Raw genomic sequence first — 18661 nt, 5'->3', positions numbered from 1 at the left:
CAGTATTTTCCAAGCAGAAAAAAATTTAAAAGGCTTTTTCTTTTTTTGGCTTTAGACCATTCATGTATTATTTACACAAATACACACAAAAAACAATGAAGTTTATTTCCAGACTGACTGCGCATTCACTGGGTGCACATACCAACTATGTGCCTTTCATTAGTGTGTGTGTGTGTTTGGAGGGGCGAGGGGGGGGAAATGCTTATTGCATTGAGCTGACCTTTCACCTTTCATTTCAAAGGTGAGAACATTTAAGCTTGGGGCCAGAAACAGGGCGGAATGAGTCTCTTTACAGGAAACACTTTCACACAGCTCGTGGTGGAAATGGTCTGGTCATCACAGTTCAGTGGAAAAGGGGTATTCCTCCCGGAAGTGGAGTCCACAGCAGCATGTCAGCAACACTGACAGGGCGCAATCTTGATTTCTGGGCAACAGGCAAGGTGGTGGACTACCACATAGGTAGTCCTGGACACCTTAAAAAAAAAAAAAAGGGCAGGTTGCCAGGCCTGATGGGGAATTTAACCACCAAGTCTGTTAATGGAAACCAGGAAGTGCACCAAGAACCACGTCAGAGCTTGGGTGCTGGCCTATCTTTCACCAGAAGTGGATTTTTTGCCTTTTTGTTTTGGCCTTGGGTCAACATGAATATTTTACTTGAGTAACTTTCAACCGCTTTCTCCCTTCATTCAAAGGGAGACACAGAATCACCTGGCTCACACTCAGGCGACACTGCCATCTTTTTAGAATGACCTTGGGGAGGCAGGTATTCATGAGTACGGATTCCAGTCTAGGGCTGGGTCCCCTCTGTTTCTGAAGGGGCCACCAGGTTTTCTCCAAGGACCTATCTCCTCCACAGGTTCACGAGTGACCTGCTGTAACAGTTCAACTGTAAGAGCGTCTTCTTACAACCAGTATCCAAAAACGGCTGTGAAGGTTGAAGGACCTCAGACACACGCACGTGCCTGAGACCCCAGCATGAGCTGAGACTGCGTGACTAACTCCACTGTACACTGTATGGAGAAAGCGGCGCCAGGCCAGAGGGCGGAGGCCTGGGAGGGGTAGTCAGGAAGATCAAATATGGGCTCTTTCCTTTCCTGGGAATGAATACATTTTTCATCAGATATTTTAACCAAAAACGTCTTTCAAAGCTGAAAGACGTCCATGTCCAGCATAGAACACTATTCCCCGTTCGGTCCAATCCACATACTCGCAGATGCCATCATAGAAACTGTAGAAAAGATATCAAATACTCCCTAGGCAACTTCATAGCTTGTAAGGTTTTCCGTCTCCTAGACGTCTTCAAACGATTCCTCCTGTGGGAGAAAACACAAAGGCAGAGCTTTACAAAAGGCCAGGGCTCCTTTTGTTAACCTGCCTGAATATTTAAACAGAGGAATCAGAATCTACTCCCAGCCAAGCTCCCTTGCTCCTTCTCCCATTTACTTCCCTTCTTTATAAAAAGGAGGTTAAATATCACTGTTCCCAAAGGCCCACACTATTCGAGTTTTATAAAACAAAAAGAAGCCTGGGGACAAGAGCAGAGAGCCCGTCCGTCTACAGAACAACAACTCTGCACCCGGTCTGTCTGTAGAACACCACGTCTCCGAGCCCGGTCTGTCTGTGTAACCACATGCACAGGGATTCATGCTCAGTCTCTGTTGGAGTCTTTTTATTACTGTTACTATGTTATACATAGCAGGGTAAGTCAAAAGTACTGCTACAAAATCATAGCAACGCTGATTAAAAACATCACAACCTGAGGCTATGTTTCTTGCTGTTTCCTCCCTCTAGGTCCTACACATTCGAAGGCTGGGCTTCCATGTCTAACTCTGCCCGCGTGGAACCCTACACGCTCCAGTTCACAGCACGTGCACACATCTGCTAGGGCACCCTGGAGGGTTTCCTTTGAAATGCTCTTTGAGGAGCAAAACCAAGGCTGAGTGGCAAGATCAGGGTGATAGTTGGGGCGGGGGTGAGGTTTGGTTTCCGATGTGGTTCTCAAGGACAGCCCTGGGCGCCCTTGGAGAATGATTGAGTACATTGTCAAGATGAAAAACAATCGTTCCTCGGGGACACGTTCCGGCCTTTTTCTCACACAGCCTTCTGCCACTTTCCATTTTCTCAAAAACGTCTCCCTCAATCCGCCCCAGTGATCATCCTGTGTCTACCCCTTGGGAGTCCCTAAAGAGCCACCAGAACCTTCCGAACGGATCTCTCCACTGGCCTGGCGGATCCCCTCAGAAGCCACCGTGTGGATTGGACTGCTTGTTGAATAAGATCTCCTAATGTGACTAAGGATACCTGGTGGCAGAGTGGTAGCTCATTGGGCTGTGAACTGCAAGGTCAGCAGTTTGGAACCAGCGGCCGCTTTGAGGAGAAAGATGAGGCTTTCTACTGTAGAGTTACAGTCTCAGAAACGCACATGAGTTCTATCTTGTCCTATAGGGTCACTATGAAGCAGAATGATTTTAAAAAAAATCATTTTACTGGGGGCTTTTTTAACCATCCATCCATTCTGTCAAGCACATTTGTATAAATGTTGCCATCATCATTTTCAAAACAGGGGTGCCCTCCGGAGGGGAGAGAGAGGATATAACCAACCCTGCTTTACAACGGTTCTTGGTTCTATTGCCCAGGTGGTCCGGCCACATTTGATAAGCCTATGGCCACTCTTTTTGGAAAATATGGTGGTTGTAGTCTCACACAGACACCTAAAACCACTGCCAGAGTCAATTCTGACTCAAAGCAACCTTGTATTAGAACTCAGAGGCTGGAAATCTTTACGGGAACAGACAGCCTCATCTATCTCCTGAGGAAAGGCTGGTGGGTTTGAACCGCTGACCCCTAGGTCTGCAGTCTAATGCTTATCCTACAATGTCATTGGGGTTCTTAGGTCTTACACATAAGTGAGTATTTTGAAAATATCCCGATTCCAATTCTGTTCAACTACAGATGTAATTCTTTCTCCTCCAAGACAACCCACTGCTAGAAGGGAAGTAGTTTGAACGGTCAGCTTCAACCCCAGGCAAAGTAAGCAGCTCAGTGACAGCAGAAAGGTCAAAGCAAACCAGGCCTCCGACTCTGGATGAGGCAAGATGGGGTTCTATGACAGAATTCTCCTTCTACATGGGAAACCAGGGTTCGATTCCCAGCCTATGTACCTTGGGCACACACAGCCACCACTCGCCTGTCATGATGAACCAGTGCCCGGTGCTATGATGCTGGCAACACAGTGGCTGCAACAGTGGGCTCAAGCCTAACAAGTGTGAGGAGGGCGCAGGAGAGGCAATGTTTGCTTGTTCCATTTGTGTTATGCAGGGCTCTCTGGAGAAACCAAACCAAATCATAAGGGCACTTAGGGTTTTATATACATATATATATATGGTTAGGTTTGCTTTTCCATTTGTGTTAGGCAGGGTTCTCTGGAGAAACCAAACCAGGGCACTTATGATTATACATACATACATACATACACACATATATATGTAAATAGGTTTATATGATGAGAAGGGTACATAAGTTAATTAGTCCACACAGCAGTACAGACGGTTCAGTTCAACTCACTTTCATGGAATAGTTAGTACAGTAGAACCCTGGTCCTCGAGCACACCAGGACTCGACATAATCAGATTTCTACTCGAAATGTTGAGAAAATTTTGCATCAGAGCTCAAACAAAACATCGGAATTCAACCCAATGCACGTGATTTTTGTAAACAAAAGCAGTGTTGGCATTGTTAGTACGCGTTGTTTAAACCTTTTGCGGCTGTGTTCTAAGCGTTTTGCTATCATTTACTTTTTGTGGCTTTTTGTATTGTCTTTAGCTTAAAACATGGTTCCTAAGAGTTTTTTGAAAAGACTCATCATAGTAAGGAACTGGTTAACCATGTTTAGTAGATATTGTTGATGATAATTTAGTAAACCCTTTTAGAAAACAGTTAAGGAAACGACAACAGCAGACCACATTAGATTTTTTTTTTTTTAATCCAGAGAAAGCCAGCCAGGTCCTAGTGAAAAAAGACAAAGAAGGAACAACAACAACAACAAAACTCCTGAAAAGCAGCTACCAGTTGATTTTATGCTCGGGGATTCCCCTTCCAAACAATGACTCTCTGCACACCTCCTCTCCACATCCGTGTCCACAGATCCAGATCCTCATCAACCTCAAGGTACGGGCCATACTGTAGTTGCCTAAAACATTTTTAATGTTGCGTTTCTTATTTAAATTGTATTATTTAACTCTGAACTTACTTTGAAATTTCTGTGTAATGTTTTGTATAGAAAGGCAAGGTTAGGGTAAAAACTTGATGCATAACTTGACTGCATTGCATCTCAATGCTCCTTCTAGAACGGATTAGCGTTGAGGTCTGGGGTTCTATAGTATACTGGAAGTCCTTCAACTCATACGGGCTGCTGGGTCCAAGGTCAAGGAAGCAGACAGCAAAGTCTTCTCTCAGGCAAATCAGGCAGAATCTGCCCTCAGGCAGCAAACAGCAGGGTGAGTCAACAAGTCAGTAGCTCAGGAGCTTAGCAACGCATGCCGAAGAGCTATCAAACTCAAGCAATGCAAGGCGACAGGATCCACCAGGCTGAAGCTCAAGCAATGTATCAGAAGGATGGCAAAGCAGGTCTCGAAGGAGGTTCAAACTCTAGCAAAACAGCCACCTGATTAATCCCACATGCTCCTTTTGGTCAGGTTGGCACCATAAACCTATCACACCATTGTGCATAGGATTGCTGGGGACCAATTAACAAGGATGCTGAATAGGCTTCAGCAGAGCTTCCAGACTAAGCTGGACTAGGAAGAAAGGCCTGGCGAGCTACTTCTGAAATTAAAGCCAATGAAAACACACTGGATCCCAACGGTGCGCTCCACAACTGATGTTGGGCGGTGCAGGGTCGCACAGCACATCAATCCACTGTGTGCGGAGTGAGGTGGGGCACAGCTGGCCAGCAGCTAGCAAGGATGGTGTATCCTTTCAGAGCGGAACCATGTCACTGAGCTGCGAACAGCACCGATGAACAAAGTTATCCATCCGCGGAACACCCACTAGCCTAAAAGCAAACATAGTGCATTTAATCTGAGCCTCCTACAGACTTAAGGGACCTCTGAGATCCTCTAGCGCAGGGGATCTCTCCCCGGGCACTCTTGGGTGGCGATTTCCTGTGGAAGATGCTGTCCCTCCACGAAAAATGCTGCTTCTCAGGCTGGCCAGCTCAAGCTGCGAGGAAACTCGGGAGTAAAGGACAGGCCCAGGGACCCACAAATGCCCAAGAACTTAGGAACGCGAGACAGAATGGAAATGTCCCACAAACTCTTGGAAGCTCCCGTGTCCATCCGTGTATAAATGTGCGCGTATATACATGCATACATAAATGGATGTGTACGGATGTATCATTTGTGAAGCAAAACTGCAAAATGGAACCACCTGCTTTTTCCAGGAAATGAAGCAGGAGAGCTGCTGTGTGTCCCTGCCTGGCTCTTCCTCAGTCTGCTTGGCCTTACAATGAAAGGAATAGGAATGCGGGTTAATGAATCTCCAGAGATGGATATTTAGTTGTATTCCAGTTATTTTCTCTTTTTAAAAAGTTGTACACAAAGCTGAAGTGAACCGCCGTGGGTCTGTCTGTGCCCTCCTGTCGATACGAGATCGGGTCACTGTGAACCGAGACGGAATCCGTGGTCACGCATTCTTACTGTTATCTGGTCAAGGGGTGTATGAATTCACGTTTGACGTTTCCAAATGCTACCACAAAGCAGGCTTTTCTCCCTTCCCCTTTGCCTACACTGGGCCCCAACCAGGGTGGTCCTGTACTACATTGGCCGGGAGATTTCGGCTTATAGATGCTCAACCTAAGTGTTACCGAAGTTTCATTTTATGAAAATTATTGGCTGATGCTTGCGTTCATGTGTATCTCTGCTCAAAAGAGAAGCTGAGTGGTCTTGCTCTTTTAGCTTTTATTTAGCTGCTCTCTACTGGTTCAAGCCTCATAGCTATTTCAATGTTCATATAGTTAGCAGCAGTGCATTTCCCAGGCAACCAAAGGAAAACATCTGTGACTCACCAGTCCTTGGGGTGGTGGGCCTCGGAGCACTTTATTCTGAGTAAACGGTAACTGACATCAAAAGTTGTATGAGACGTGGAAAAACACATCGACTACTGAGGATTCTTTAATGCGAATCAGCACCACCCGATGAGTCTCAACACAGCTGTGACTTACTGTGTCAAGTCAGAACAGCTGCTTTCTCTGGGTAGAACCTCCTCGTTCTAACGAGGAAAACCAAGGAGGTGAGATCTTGCCTCTCTGTTGCTTGGTAAACTGTAGTTCAGCTAAGTGGCCGTCAGTCTCTACCTGAGCAGCTTATGACGAGTGATACTAATACTTTGCAGGGTTATGTTTAATCTGGGCCTCTCTGAACCTGAGGAGAATACAGAAATACTCATTTTTCAGACATTTATTTGCTGAAGAGATAAGGCCAGAGTGCTCCTTAGAGGAAGGATGGCAAGACTTTGTCTTACATACTTTGAATATGTTATGAGGAGAGACCCCTCCCTGAGAAGGACCTCATGCCTCGGTTAAAACAGAGGGGCAGCAGAAGAGAGGAGGCCCCTCGATGAGCTGGGCTGACAGTGGCTGCAACCATGGGCTCGGGTATAGGAACAATGGCAAGGGTGGTGTAGCACCAGCTGTTTGGTTCTGTGGTGCGTAGGGGCGCTAGTGGTTGGGACCGGCTTGACGACACCAACAGTTATCTGGGCAAGAGCAGATGCGAGGCTTTTTCTCCACGGAGTCCCTGAGTGGGTTCAAACCACCAACTTCCAGGGAGCAGCACAGCTCTTAACTAGTGCGCCACTAAACTCACTGCCATCGGGTCAGTTCTGACTCACGAGGACACTAGAGGATACAGGAGAACAAAGCTGAAAATCCCGATGGAAGCAGATGACCTCATCCTCCTGAGAGCAGCTGGTGGGTTCAAACTACTGCCCTTCCCAGTAGCAGGCAAATACTTAACCTAGGCCATTATGGCTCCCTAAGTCCAACAACCCTCTAGGTGCGCTGGTGCAGAACGTTCTGCCTTGGCCATTGTGCTCTTTTAAAAAATTACCTGTGTGCAGTTGAGACAACAGAAATGACATCCATTAAACCAGACCTATGGTTTAGGGTAAACGGGAATTATTCTTCAAGTGAATGTTGCACAGCCAAACGCTATTCTGTGCCTCTCCCCTTAGCAATGTGTGCGACTGATGGCCTAGACTGTGTGAGTCTGTAAGAGGTTTCTTCTTTGGAGCCCTGCTGACTCTCAAGTCAGAAGGGTTGTCCCGATTTGGAAATGGGCATGAAGTAAACTTCCATAAATTTCTATGGCTGGCTTCCAATACCTGTTGCTCTACCAGGTGCTAACCTTCCTCCCTTCCCACATGGGCGTGGGACTCAACACAGAGCCTGGCTCCTGCCCTTTAGAACTGTGCTCAGCAAACCCGGTGGTCTTAGCCATGCCCATCTGTTCTCGATGCTGTTTCTCTTCCATGGATTTCGTTGCTAAGACTTAAGACTAATGAATGGAATTAGAGCTGCCATTAAATCTGAGATCTTTGTCCCTTTTGCTTTTTAAAAATTATGTGTTTTTAAAATATACAAGTTATGGAGAAAAGCGATAAAATAATTAATGCTAGGGCCACTGGTGTGGGAGAAAGACAAAGCTTTCTACTCCTGTAAAGAGTTACAATCTTGGAACCCACAGAAGTAGTTTTACGCTGTTCTCAAGGCTCACTGAGAGTCAGAATCAACTCGATGGCACTGAGTGTGGTTAACCTTGAGGGGCACTGGTTGTCCCACTGTCGAATTCTTCCCTCCCATACAGAAGACCTGGGGTCTGCTTCCCAATTGAGTTAGTTTATTGTGCCAACTTGGCCTATAAACACATGTGGGATTAATTGAAGGGCGGAGAGCTAAATAGTTCGGTGAGCGTTGCCTTCTTTTCGGGTCTCTTGCTTTGTGATGGTTGCACCAGGGTGCAGCTGCCTTAGCCAGTTCCCTGCTTCAGCTGGCAAGGCTGACTTCCTGCAAGACATCCCCAAGGAGAAGGCACATGGATCTACCCCGATGCAGCCCTGGAGACCCCTGCCAGCACTGAGATGCTTACACATTCACTGACTCGGCTTTCCTCCTGCAGTCGGCATCATTCCGTCTGTTTCGTGAGATGGAGGAGGACTGTGTGGATTGGTGTTGGACATATGGGTTAATGTTGGACTTGTGGGCTTGGGCAACACACTGGGTTGGGATGTTTTCTTGATGCTCACTTAACCTTTATATAAAACTCTCTCTTATACATGAGTTTCTATGGATTTGTTTCTCTATAGTACCCAGGCTAATGCACCAATCATTGTGGCTCATGGGCAGCCACCACTCATCTGTGGGAACATGCATGTTGCTATGACGCTGAACAGGTCTCAGCAGAGCTCCTAGATTTAAAAGGACTATGAAGAAAGATCTGGCAATCTATTTTCAAAAATCAGCCAATGAAAGTCAATGGCTCATAGCATTCCCACCAGCCACTGACCTTAGGGATACAAGAGACCATGTGGCATTTCATTCCATCATGTAATAGGTCCCCTGAGGCTTGGCTCTGTGGCAGTTAAAGTAACCACGGCAACTAGCCCACCAACCCAATGCACTGTCACTGTCGGCAAGCCAACACCAATCATAGCAACCCTGTAGGATCGAGACCTGCTCTGTAGGGTCTGCAAGGCTGTAAGTCTTTATGGGCACATCTTTCTTCTGAGGAGCAGCTGGTGGCTTTGAACTGCCAGCCTCACACTTAGAATGCAACACTTAAACCTCTGCACCACCAGGACAAGCACCACCACAGTCCTACCTAAAGTTTTCCCTCCCACTTTCCTCCCTAGAGATGGATAACAGAGCAAACCAGAGGACTACAAATAAAGCAGCTTGACTTCAGGGGAGCACCTCCCACCCCCCATGGGTGACTCCATGAAATTCCGGGTCAGTGTTTGAAAGAAAGGTGGGAAGGCTGCTTCTGTTACCAGTCAGAGGTGTCAGCAGGCTAGGGAAGCCAGCCTGTGGCTCCTCAGAGTCCTCGGGATAAGTGTGACACGGAAAGGGAAGGGGGCCTTCCTCAGAGCAGAGCACTAGCACAGCCAAGCACCGGCTTGGGCCGAGAAAACCGCTGTCCGCGCTTCACTCACGCTTCATGTCACCTTGGAGATATATGAAAGTCTAGGGATGGAGCCTAGCCTGTCAGCCAGCCTTCTGGTGACTCCTTGTGGGCACAGCCTTCTCATAAGGAGGGCTCTGGGAACCTCCCCGCTCTCTGCCTTCACCTTCCTGCTGGCTGACGCTGGTTGCTGTAAGAGTCCTGGAGATGCAGCCACCACCATTGGATCCAGAAGCCTTTGCACCCACCGGCCGGTGATATTCCTGCATTCTGCATCATTGCATGTGGCTGTGAAAGTCTGAAGAGGGACTTATGGACTAGTATTGAACTTACAGACTTGAGTTAGATTGGGCTGGAATGTTTTCTTGATATAGAGCTCTTTCTTACACCTGTGTGAGTCACTGGATTTATTTTTTCTCTAGTCAACTTGGCATAACACAAACCCCAGCCTCTGGTTTCTTTTTAACAAAAAGAATTTACGTCAGTAAAATGTTTCACAATCTGGTTTCTATTTCTGAGTCCACTTCCATGCGGCCCTCGCTCTTCAAAGCCCCGGTCACACAAAGCAGAACATGACCCAGGTATAAAAGCAAATTCCTCAGGGGCTTGCCAAGTACTGTATATTTCTGAGCGGTCACAGCTAGTATGTTCTTAAGGCATAAAAATGGGCTAACAGCACGGAAGGTTGAAGTTTGAGAAAGAGGCTAACACAGGACCGAGAGCCTGGATGAGGGCCATGTGTGGAGCCACGTGTGGTTTTAGACCGGCGCTGAACCAAAAGGTCTGTTGACTCACCAAGAGTAACATGTAAGTATTCATAACAATGAACATTTAGTAAGTACTAACTCCTCGAGAAGAGGGGGAGTTCCAAAACACTAAAGAGTGCCCATGCAGAAGTTGTACACGGATGAAGACGCAGTTGTGCAAACAAACAGAGCACCACCATACGGAATGGTTTAAAACCAGAAGCGGTGAGCAGCAAGATGGCATCCTCTCACCATCCGTTTTGAAGCTGTAGGCTAGGTACATCATCAGAGAAGCTGGATTAAATGACGAAGAATGTGGCATCAGGGTTAGAAGGCGGCTTTATTACTAGCCTGCAACACGCAGATGACACACTCCTGCTTGCTGCAAGTGAGAGGAGGACTTGAAGCACTACTGATGAAGACCGACGACTGCAGTCTGCGGTGTGGATGACAACTCCATGCAAAGAAAACACACATCTGCAAACTAGACCAGTAGGTCAGTTCACGATAAACAGAAATCATTGACGTTGTCAAAGATTTCATCTTGCTTGGTTCCACAATCCATGCTTATGGAAGCAGCAGTCAAGAGATCAAAAGATGAATTACATTAAGTAAATCTGCTGCGGGAGACCTCTTGTAAGTGTTAAAAAGGCTGTTCTTTGAAGACTAAAGTGCTCTTGATCCAAGCCGTGGTACTTTCAATGGCTTCATATGTATGTGAAAGTTGGACACTGAATAGTTATAAGGAAGACCAAAAAAAGAACAGAAGTATTTGAATTATGGTCTGGTGAAAAATATTAAGCACAGCTACAATGCTTCTTAAAAGGAAGAATGGCAAAACGTCTGTCTCACATACTCTGGCTAGGTGACCAGGAGAGACTAGGCCCCGGAGAAGGACATCATGCTTGGTTACAGCAGAGGAGCATCAACAAAGAGACCCTTCCTGAGAAGGATTGTCACAGTGGCTGCCAACAATGGGCTCAGGCCAAGGAACAATTGTGAGGATGGCGCAGGCCCAGGCAGGATTTTGTTCTGTTGTTCAGAGGGTTGCTATGAGTTGGAACAGACTAGACAGTGACTAACAACAACAACAACAACAACAATTCTGTGACAGTTCCCGAGTGAAGCCGTGAATAGACCTGGTAGCTACTATGTCCACTCAGAAGTGCCGTATATACTCCAGTATAAGCCGACCCAAATGTCAGCTGAGCCCCCTAATTTGACCACAAAAACTACAATAAAAATGTGCTGGAAAAGTAGGCTTATCCACAAGTATCTACAGTACCTGGAAGGAAAGGTCTGGTGAACTACTGAAAACTCAGCTGCCTGAGAGCCCTATGGAGCACAGTTCTCTGACACACATGGAGGCTATGAGCATCCGACTCCACACCAGCTGGCTTTTCATTAGCTCTGTGCAGTAGGATGACACACACACTAGACACAAAAAAGTCACGCGAGTCAAGCAACAATCACCATCGTAAACGTGAAATGCCTGAGACCCCGAAAGGGTTAAGTAGCCTGCCCCCACCCTCCAAAAGCTGCTAGTTAAGTAGCACAATTAAAGTTAAGTTTGAACCATTTGAAATCCACTAAAGTCAATGAACAAACTTTCAAACAAAGGGAGATCTCTGAGACCATTTTTCTTCGTTTGGGCAATGTTTCGTATGCTAACTTACACATTTCAAAAAGATTCAATCTCACGAGTCATTCGGACTCATAGCGATCCTGGAATCCGAACATATTCAAAAAGAGACCATCAAGAAACGGAGGGGGGGTGTGGGCTCGACTGGGCTGTCCTGGGCAGCTGGGGTAGATCTAGAGCGCTTCGCAAAGTGTCATATTTGAAAAGTAAGAGCCCCGTGACAATTGGGACAAGGCAGTGGCATTTGAAGGCTGAAAGCAATTCGATTTATTTCGCTTTGAAGGACAAAGGCTCATTCTTCTGAGAAGAAATCAAAACACATTTTCTGTGGAAAAAAGAAACCATTTTCTCCGCACTGCCAAGATAAACCAGGCAGAGGGCAAGTGCGCTCTTGGTCAAGGAGCCAGGGATGTCACACAAATAGACTGTTTTTTTTAAGGAGAGGATGACAGAGAGGGACACTGCCTGAAAACATGTTCTATGGAAATGCAAACGCTATTTTTACATTTCAAATGAGTGCCACGGGTGCTGGGCACTGTGTGTGTGAGCTGCCGCTTTGCAGGGCACAAGAGAATTCCATACATTCTCTTTGCACTTGCCTTCGTTCATTGACTTAAATAACCTTATGTGCTGCTTCAGGCAACCAGGAGGAAGGGCAGTTAAAAACACTTTCAAGGGGCTGACACTAAGATTAGAGCCCCCATGGGCTTGGATCAGAGCCCATGTGCACTGGATGACAGAGAGCCCTGCCAGACTGCTGACTCACCACAGACCCTCCCTGGGGCTCCTGCTTTCTTTGCCCCTCCCCCTTGATGTGCACAGCCTGCTGCTTCTCTGCCTAGAGGATGAGGTCTCTGTATCACTAGTCAGCATGCTTCTCTAATGTGCCGGGGCCTCACAGCCCCATCTTAGCATCAAGGGACCGTCCAGCTTCCCCATCTTCTAGGACTTTGGAAATGATGGCTATGTTCTCTATCTGCAATAACCAAATGACCCTGGTGGCATAGCACTGAACTGCTAACTGCAAGGTCAGTGGTTCGAACCCACCAGTCACTCTTCAGGAGAAAGATGAGGCTGTCTGCTCTCGGAGAGATTTAAAGTTCCAGAAAGGCAACGGAGCAGTTCTGCTAGTTCTGTTTTGTCCTATAGGGTCCCTTTGAGTCAGAATAGACTCAGTGGCAGCGAGAATGTTTTAATATTTTACTCTGTAACTGACTACCAAAAACCGAAAAATTCACAACCATCTAGTGGATGCTGACTCACAGCAGCCCTATAGGAGAGGACAGAATTGCCCGTCTGTTTCTTTCCGAGATGGTTAACTCTTCATGGGCTTAGAAAGCCCCATCTTTCTCCCAGCACAATACATGGAAGAGCAGGACCCTGAAGAACCATTCGATGCAATTACCAGTGTTGTCATCACTAGGTCCTGGCAGATGTTGCTTACTCTGCGGGCCAAAAACACCAGAGTAACTAACTCAATGCCACGGAGTCAGTCTGACTCGTGGCGATCCACGGCGGATGCAGAACTTCCCCCATGGGTTTCCGAGACAGGAGCTTGTGCCGCGTCTTTCTCCCATGGAGGGGCTGGTGCTTTCGGAACTGCTGACCTTGTGGTGAGCACCCAAGTGTGAACACCACATAGCTGAGCGAAAGCCCGGAGGTTAAAATACACACACTGGCACCTTGGAAGAAAGGCCTGGTGATCTCCTTCAGAAGAGTTCACCATTGACAAACCTGTGGAACCCAGTTCTACTCTGACACGCGTGAGATGGCCCTGAGTCAGAATCTATTCAACAGTGACTTTTAAAATAACTACTATCATCTCCATCATCCTCTTTCTCTCCATAGATGCCTCTTGCTTCCCTTCCCGAGTCACCCATAACTGACTGAGGAGCCAAAGACAGACGCCTTTGCTTCTCAGCTTTCAAGAGAGTCCCCTACTTGACCTCTGCACTTAAGGGCCTGGGGCCAGATCGCCCCAGAGGTCAAAGGGCAAGAACTACCACTGAATCCCACTCCCAACTACAGCCCACATGACCTGCGAGTAGTGATGCAGACAGACAGAGCTGCACACCCGTGTTCGCGGCAGCACCGCCCACAGCAATGAAAACTGGGCAGCCACCAAAATGCCCATCCGCCGGTAAGCAGAGGACCGAAAAGTGGAGTCCTGGCGCAGTGGTGACATGTTGGGTTGTCATCCCAAGACGAGCAGTCTGAAACCCTGCAGCCAATCTGCAGGAAAAATAAAGGGCTTCCTACTTCCATAAAGAGTTACCGCCTCGGAAACTCGCAGGGACAATTCTCCCTTGTCCTATAGGGTCACTGAGAGTGAGCATCAACTGGAAGACAGCGAGATACATACATACTCCGTGCTGAAGAGGAGTGAAGTGCTGGCGCATGCCACACACCCCACCTCCTTCCCTCCCGACTCAGCCACATCAGCCACAAGGGCGTCACTGCCCCTGTGCAGGAGCGTCCACTGAGCCTGCCCTGCACGCCGGCCCTGGCCTTCCAGGAGGGTTCACAGGACTCTGCCTGCCACCCCACAGGAGGCATCCAAAGGAGGATGGCCTGTCCCGGATCCACCACCAGGGAGGGATACACTGGCACTGCAAGCCTGTGTGCTCTGACACCAGGGCCCAGGCTACTTCCCCGTGAGTTCAGTCATTTCCCAACCACTCCCCCCCACCAGCCCGACTCTTTGAAGCTCTGACTCTTCTGCGTAATGTTCTGACTGGGATGGCTCCAAGGGGGGTTTAAACCAGGATCACGTATGTGTCCCGACACTTAATTTTTCTGAAACCTATAAAAAGGGACATGAAAGTGACAAATGCTATTCAAGCCAGAACAGAAGGGGAGACTGAGATGAAAGCTAAATTAACGGCAGGTCATCACCGGTTTTTTTGGGTTTCTTTAATAATCACTTTTAGGGGCTCATACAACTCTTCACAATCCTTACATATACCATTAGTGCCCAGCACATTAGTACATATGTTGCCATCATCATTCTCACAACACCTGCATTCTCCTTGAGCCTGGGTGTCAGCTCATTTTCCCCCTCCCTCCCCCCTTCCCTCTCTCCCTGAAACCTTGATATTTTATAAATTATTATTATTTTATCATATCTTACATCATCCAACGCCTCCCTCACCCACTTCTCTGTTGTCCGTCCCCCAGGGAGGAGGTTATATGTAGACCTTGTCATCTGTTCACCCTTTCTCCCTCAGGTTTTTAAAATGAAAAAAAACAAAAAAACCCTTCTAAAACCAAAAATTGCGAAATTATGAAGCACTCATTTTTGTTTTTAAATTTCCTCAAAATAATGAGTGGAAAGAGTAATATTCCTCCTGGGAGTTCTTGAGAACTGGTGCACACTAAGAAAAGTGGTCTCCACCTCGATTAAAACCCCAAACCAAGCCCACAGCCATCCAGTTGATTCTGGCTCAGAGGAACCCAATAAAGCTTAGTTTAAAAGGCTGTAAATCTGGTTCTTTCTTTTTAATGAAAAATTCGTGTATTATTTGGGCAGCACGAAAAGAAAGGGGGCGGGGGAGAACCAAACAAACCGTCGTATTTCTACGCTGAAGGGAAGAAATGTTGTAACCTTTTTATCAATCATATACATTCCATAGAAAATGTATTCTGTGACGGTTCCGAAGCACAGGCAACGCTTAACACAGTAATACCGGAATCTGTAATGTTGAACATGACTCTTCTGACAGGGTTTGACAAAATAATTTTTCAACTATAAAACCAGTGGAGAATGCCTTCCACATAACCGTACCAAGAGTGAAACTGAGTTTGTTCCATTAATACTCTAGCAATTTCATTTGCTTTTTACTGTTGTGACCATTTTAAATAACTTTTTCTGTATTTAAACTAATGCTTTGGAAATGTTGATGGCAACATATGTACAAGTGTGTTTCATACAATTGAATGATGGGTTGTTACAAGATCTGTAAGAGCCCCCCAATAAAGTGTTTAATAAAGATAAAAAGAACAAATAGATGCCAACACCAAGGTGAAATTAAGTTTTAAATGTGGAAGGGAGTACAAAGTTCCAGAAAAAGGATTAATAGTTGAAACTTAGTAATAATACTTTCCCTCCTGTCTTACCGATCAACAGTAGTGATACATTTTAGCAGATAGGGGTTGAACTTTAAGACACAACCCTAAAATGATAACTTAAATTTTAAATTTTAATCCATTATAACTAGAAAGATTACTGTATCTGGACACTCTTACAAGAATTTCCTTTTGTAGTAAAGCAAAAACCAGTCTTAAACCCTTTTATTCAACTGTATATGCTGTTTGGACAAAGCGCAAAAACAGAAGACCATCATTTTTATTTTTATAACTGATATTTCACTGCAGTCTTCTATAACTTAAGAGTTCACGGTCCCATTTATCACCTCACCCTCCATTTCTCCTAGGTGGGGAAACAGCTACCACGGTAAACCTCTCATTGATACTTAGATTTTCTGGAAACGTGTTCTGTTGGTTACTATTCAAGAGTGACTCCATTTGGGCACTCTGGGAGGATGAGGCTGTCGATGTTCACTGTAGCTGAAAACCTCACCTTTCTCCCACAGAGTGGCTGGTGGGCTTGAACTGCCAACATTGCAGTTTGCAGTCCAACACCACCAGGGCTCAACCACTAAAGGAAACCCTAATTGGTTTGTTGCTCTGCTCTTTTCAATGGGTAGTAACCCTAGAATTGATGACCAGGTTAGACTTTGTTTGGCCAGCATGGTTTGTTTTAAAACTTATAGTGATTTTACATGGAAAACTCTGGACTTGGGTCCTTTTTTGAGTAGGAAAATGCAGCCAGCAGCAGGTGCTTTCTCCTTGTGGGAATGTTAGGGCAATGGATGGGAAAGTGAATTCCAATTTGCCATGCTTTGTACTACTCCATAATGCCTCTCTCCTCGGGATCGCGTACCAAGGCCCTGGAGGCACCCATGTTCAAGGCCTCCTTATGAGAAGCTCTGGACAGAGCAGCAGTACTCAGGTCCCTGCTGTTGTACTTGTTCAATGTCAAATGTCATTCATACACAACCCTACTCCCCATAGAGGCTCTCGGCACCTTCTCTTCCCACGGCCCCCACCCCTAATGCCATCCACACTCCAACTCACCTGCTACTCTGTGCCACTCCGGTCCCTCTTCATGGGTGTCACAGGCACCTCCCCGTTGACGCCTTCGGCCCCACTGACTGACATCAAACTCCGCCGCTCCTTCTGATTGGACTTGTGCTCCACTTTTGTAACTCTAAACCTGAGGGGCAGAGAGAAGATGCCATTGGTTCTGTCTTTCAGAGAAGCAAGAGTTCTGAGGGTCCAAACTCAGCAACCCAGATGATTCTGGTTAGTAAAAGTGGCATTTCCACCCAGGAACCCCAGCCCTGCCACACAGGCCAGCCGGCTTTCCTCTCAGCCACACCACACTGTGCTCGATGGCCTGTGTTGTTGTTGTTGTTGGGTGCTGTGGAGTCGGCTCTAACTCATAATGACTCATGCACAATGGAACCAAACACTTCCTGGTCCTGCGCTCTCCTCACAATTGTTCCTGCGTCTGAGCTCAGTGTTGCAGCCGCCGGGTCAATCCATCTTGTGGAGCGTCTTCCTCTTTCTCCTGGCCCCTCTACTTTACCAACCAGGATGTCCTTCACAAGCATATGAGACCCTGTATATGTCATACAAAATGCATATAAACACAAACCCCCTCTGCCGCTGAGGTGATTATGACTTAGAGCAACCCTGTGGGCTTCTGAAGCTGTGCATCTTTTCAGGGGCAGAAAACCTCATCTTTTCCCTGGGAGCAGCTAGTAGGTTTGAACTGTTGACCTTACCGTGAGCAGCCCAATGAATAACCCATTATGCCATTAGGGCTCCTATCCAGGTACTCAAATATTAACAGCTTCAGAGTTGTGGTTTCTTACAATGATGTGCGCGTTGCTGTGAGGTGCCATCCAGTCAGCTCTGACCCACAGCAACCCTTTGCATGAGAGAAAAACCCACTGCATGGTGCTGCACCATCCTCACAATTGTTCCTCTGCCTGAGCCCACTGAGGCAGCCACTGGGTCAGTAACAACTAGTCGAAGGCCTTCCTCTTGTGCACTGTCCCTCCACTTTACCACACAATATCCTTCTCCAGGGACTGGCCTCTCCTGACAACAAGTCCAAAGTATGTAAGACGAAGTCTTGCCATCCCTGTCTCTAAGGAACATTCTGGCCTTACTTCTTCCCAGACAGATCAGTTTGTCCTTTTAGTCGTCCATGTTCAATGTTCTTCCCCAGCACCACAGTTCTACATTCTTCCTCAGTCAGTGTCCAACTTTCACATGCACATGATACAGTGAGAACTCTATGGCCTGGGTCAGGCACACCTTGGTCCTCCAAGTAGCATTTGTGCTCCTCAGCACTGTAAAGAGGTCTTGTGCAGCAGTTAACCAATGTACCACATCCTTTCATCCCTTGACTGCTGCTTCCTGAGCATCAATTGTAATCCAAGCAAAACAAACTCCCTGACAACTTCCATCTCTTTTCCATTTATCACGTCACCTATATTGGTCCAGTTATGAGGATTTTGGTCTTCAAGTGGTAATCCACACTGAAGGCTACACTCCTTGATCTTCATCAGCAAGTGCTTCAAGTCCCCCTCACTTTGGGCAAGCAAGGTTGTGTCATCTGCATACTGCAGGTTATTAATAAGACTCTCCTCAGTCCTGATGCCACATTCTTCTTCATAGAATCCAGCTTCTCTGATGATTTGCTCAGCATACAAATTGAACAAGTGTGGTGGAGGATATGACCCTTATTCACACCTTTCCCGATTTTAAACCATGCAGTATTCGCTTGTTCTATTCACACAACTGCACTTTGATCCACGTACAAGCTCGGAATGAGCACAATTAAGTGTTCTGGAATTCCCATTCCTCTCAAGGTTTATTATGAACTACACAGTTGATTGCATTTGTATAGTCAATAAAACACAAATGAACATCTTTCAGATTTGTGGGCACTAGCATTGGTTTTCTTAACCAAAGAGAGCCAAACAGAGAGGTTTGCAAATGAAGTGGATTTAATCAAATGTTTG

General features: G+C 46.6%; 1 protein-coding gene across 1 annotated transcript in view; it reads right to left on the bottom strand.

The window, feature by feature from the left end:
• Nucleotides 1-839: 839 nt before the first annotated feature.
• The window catches only part of RELL1 (RELT like 1), a 142546-nt gene continuing 124724 nt past the window's right edge, over nt 840-18661 (bottom strand). The window contains exons 7-8 of the mRNA XM_004706350.3: nt 16701-16839; nt 840-1313 (exon numbers count right to left, since the gene is read on the bottom strand). Of these exons, the coding sequence (XP_004706407.2) occupies nt 16704-16839 (136 nt within the window). The 3' untranslated portion in view covers nt 840-1313; nt 16701-16703. The remainder of the gene's footprint in view (nt 1314-16700; nt 16840-18661) is intronic.

The sequence above is a fragment of the Echinops telfairi genome, unplaced genomic scaffold (genome assembly GCF_000313985.2).
Source record: "Echinops telfairi isolate 266 unplaced genomic scaffold, ASM31398v2 ScPeMD7_7468;HRSCAF=8506_0, whole genome shotgun sequence".
Classification (NCBI taxonomy): domain Eukaryota; kingdom Metazoa; phylum Chordata; class Mammalia; order Afrosoricida; family Tenrecidae; genus Echinops; species Echinops telfairi.
This window is presented reverse-complemented; position numbering and strand designations above follow the sequence as displayed.